Here is a 2,082-nt window from a genome sequence, read left to right on the forward strand (position 1 = left end):
TTAGCCATGTCTGCTTGGCCACAGCTACCGATCCTGAGGTCGCATCCGTGGCTTTCTTTAAAATGTAGGGTCCTCAGTGTTGTATCTGAGTTGCCAATTCTTGGGACATCCCTGTTACATGCCCACCACATTGCATTTTAGTTACTGTGTTTCCATCTTCAAATTGGAAAAGCAAAGGCGCCTCCAGGTAAATTTCAGCGATGGGAGATGGCAGGACACACTGGCACCGTGGCCACTCTGCTGGGCCACGCACTGTCCCCTCTCCTTCCGTCGCTGTGCCTCGCACGATCTCAGTGCTGTGATGCAGGTGTCACGACCGTGACTGAGGCTCCGTTACCTAAGAAACCGGGTGTGCATAGCGGACCGCTGGGAGATTGGAGAGCCAGTGTCGCCCGCCACCATCCGACACTGCAGCTCCATTCTGGGCATGAGGTGCTGGCCTTCCAGTAACCTCTCTCAGACACCTGCTTGGCCTTTGTCTTGGGGCGCTTCCGGTTTTTCTATTCCCAGAGTTCACGTGTACAAGGTGGGTATTAACTGCACGGCCAGGAAAGCAGGTTGGTTTAGGGCCTGGCCCTCCTTCAGGGCCCCTCATCCAGGCGTCATCTGCAGCGGAAGTCTCGGGCGTCCCATTTCTAAGGCTGCTGTTTTCCTGCAGCCTGGGGGGAAGGGGTCTGTTTTCCTCTTGTGCTCAGCTCACTTGACTTTTGGGAGGTGCCTGTTTCCCTGTGGTACCGTGCAGGCCCCCTGGGGATATAAGCTCTTTTCAGCTTTATTCCAGATTCTCAGGAGGAGACACACTGGTCTGGAGCGGAGTAAGAGTTGCCCTTGTCTAATTGGCCACAGTCTGGGAAGCGCACAGTTCCTGGCCGCCAGCATCTCACATCTTTGACCAGTGGGCGTGTGGACTGGCTCATTTGTCCTTGGGTGGGGGATTTCTCAGTGCCGGTGGCCTCCACTCCCCGCACTTGTGTGCAGGTGTCTGCAATGGAGTTTCAAATGCCTTGTGACGGCCTGTTGATCTGCTTGTCCTCTTCAAGCCTCCGCCTCTCAGTCTTCATCTGCCTGATTTAGTCTTCGGATGACCAGTTTCCTGGGACAAGTTGAAGCGCCAGGGGACTGGGGTTAGGGACTGTGAATAGCCACATGCTATCTGTGAAAACCTAGAAAGTTAGCTGGTGCCAATGTCAACCAAATGTCAAAAATCATAAAACCTTGCACTCCTTCAAACAGACTTCTTCCACCAAAAGTGTAACTTGAGCCAATGATATTCAAAAAACATTATGGGGGATGCCTGGGGGACTCAGTGGGTTGAGCAGCCGACTTCAGCTCAGGTCATGATCTCCCAGTTTATGAGTTTGAGCCCCCGTTGGGCTCTGTGCTGAAAGCTCAGAGCCTGGAGCTTGCTTCGCAATCTGTGTCTCCTTCTCTCTGTCCCTCCCCCGCTCACACTCATGCTCTCTCTCTCAAGAATAAACATTAAAAATTAAAAATAAATTATGGATTATAAAGATGCTATTGAGCACAGAGCAAATCAGTGGCCTTCCTGACTTGAGGGATGTTGGAGTATCTGTGCCACAGGACCCTCCATCAGGGATTGTGGGCGAGGCCTGTGCCGGGCACTGTCGGGGAGGGGGGTCACCCCGACCCTGTGCCTGGGACCATGGGGTCTGAGCAGCTGGAGCAGCTGGCACCGGAACCCTCCAGGCGTGGCAGCTGCGCTCCGGGGACCGCGCGCGGACGGAGCGGGGAACTCTCAGGTCGGCGCACCAGCGCCCCGAGCGGCCGGAAGAAGCGGGGTATTGTGGGAAGGACCCGCGGTTTCGGCGGGTTCCGTTAAAATGGCGGCCTTGCCGCCGGCGGTGCCCGGGAGGCCGTAGCCGGTCTGGGACGCTGGGAGCCTGCGCGGCGCGGGACGTGGGGCGTGGGGCTCCGCAGGGCCCCCGCGGGCCGTCGCAGGCGAGGATGGCGACCCCGGACCAGAAGTCACCGAACGTCCTGCTGCAGAACCTGTGCTGCCGGATCCTGGGCAGGAGCGAAGGTAGCGGGGCTGGGCCGGCGGCTCGGGGCCGAGGCGCGTCC

The 2,082-nt window shown here is 57.5% G+C and overlaps 1 protein-coding gene across 1 annotated transcript in view; it reads left to right on the forward strand.

Moving 5' to 3' along the window:
- Positions 1 to 1,810: 1,810 nt before the first annotated feature.
- Positions 1,811 to 2,082, forward strand: part of TUBGCP3 (tubulin gamma complex associated protein 3) — a 68,359-nt gene continuing 68,087 nt past the window's right edge. The window contains exon 1 of the mRNA XM_029938393.1: positions 1,811 to 2,041. Within this exon, the coding sequence (XP_029794253.1) occupies positions 1,966 to 2,041 (76 nt within the window). The 5' untranslated portion in view covers positions 1,811 to 1,965. The remainder of the gene's footprint in view (positions 2,042 to 2,082) is intronic.

Source organism: Suricata suricatta, chromosome 4, assembly GCF_006229205.1.
Source record: "Suricata suricatta isolate VVHF042 chromosome 4, meerkat_22Aug2017_6uvM2_HiC, whole genome shotgun sequence".
NCBI classification, from domain to species: domain Eukaryota; kingdom Metazoa; phylum Chordata; class Mammalia; order Carnivora; family Herpestidae; genus Suricata; species Suricata suricatta.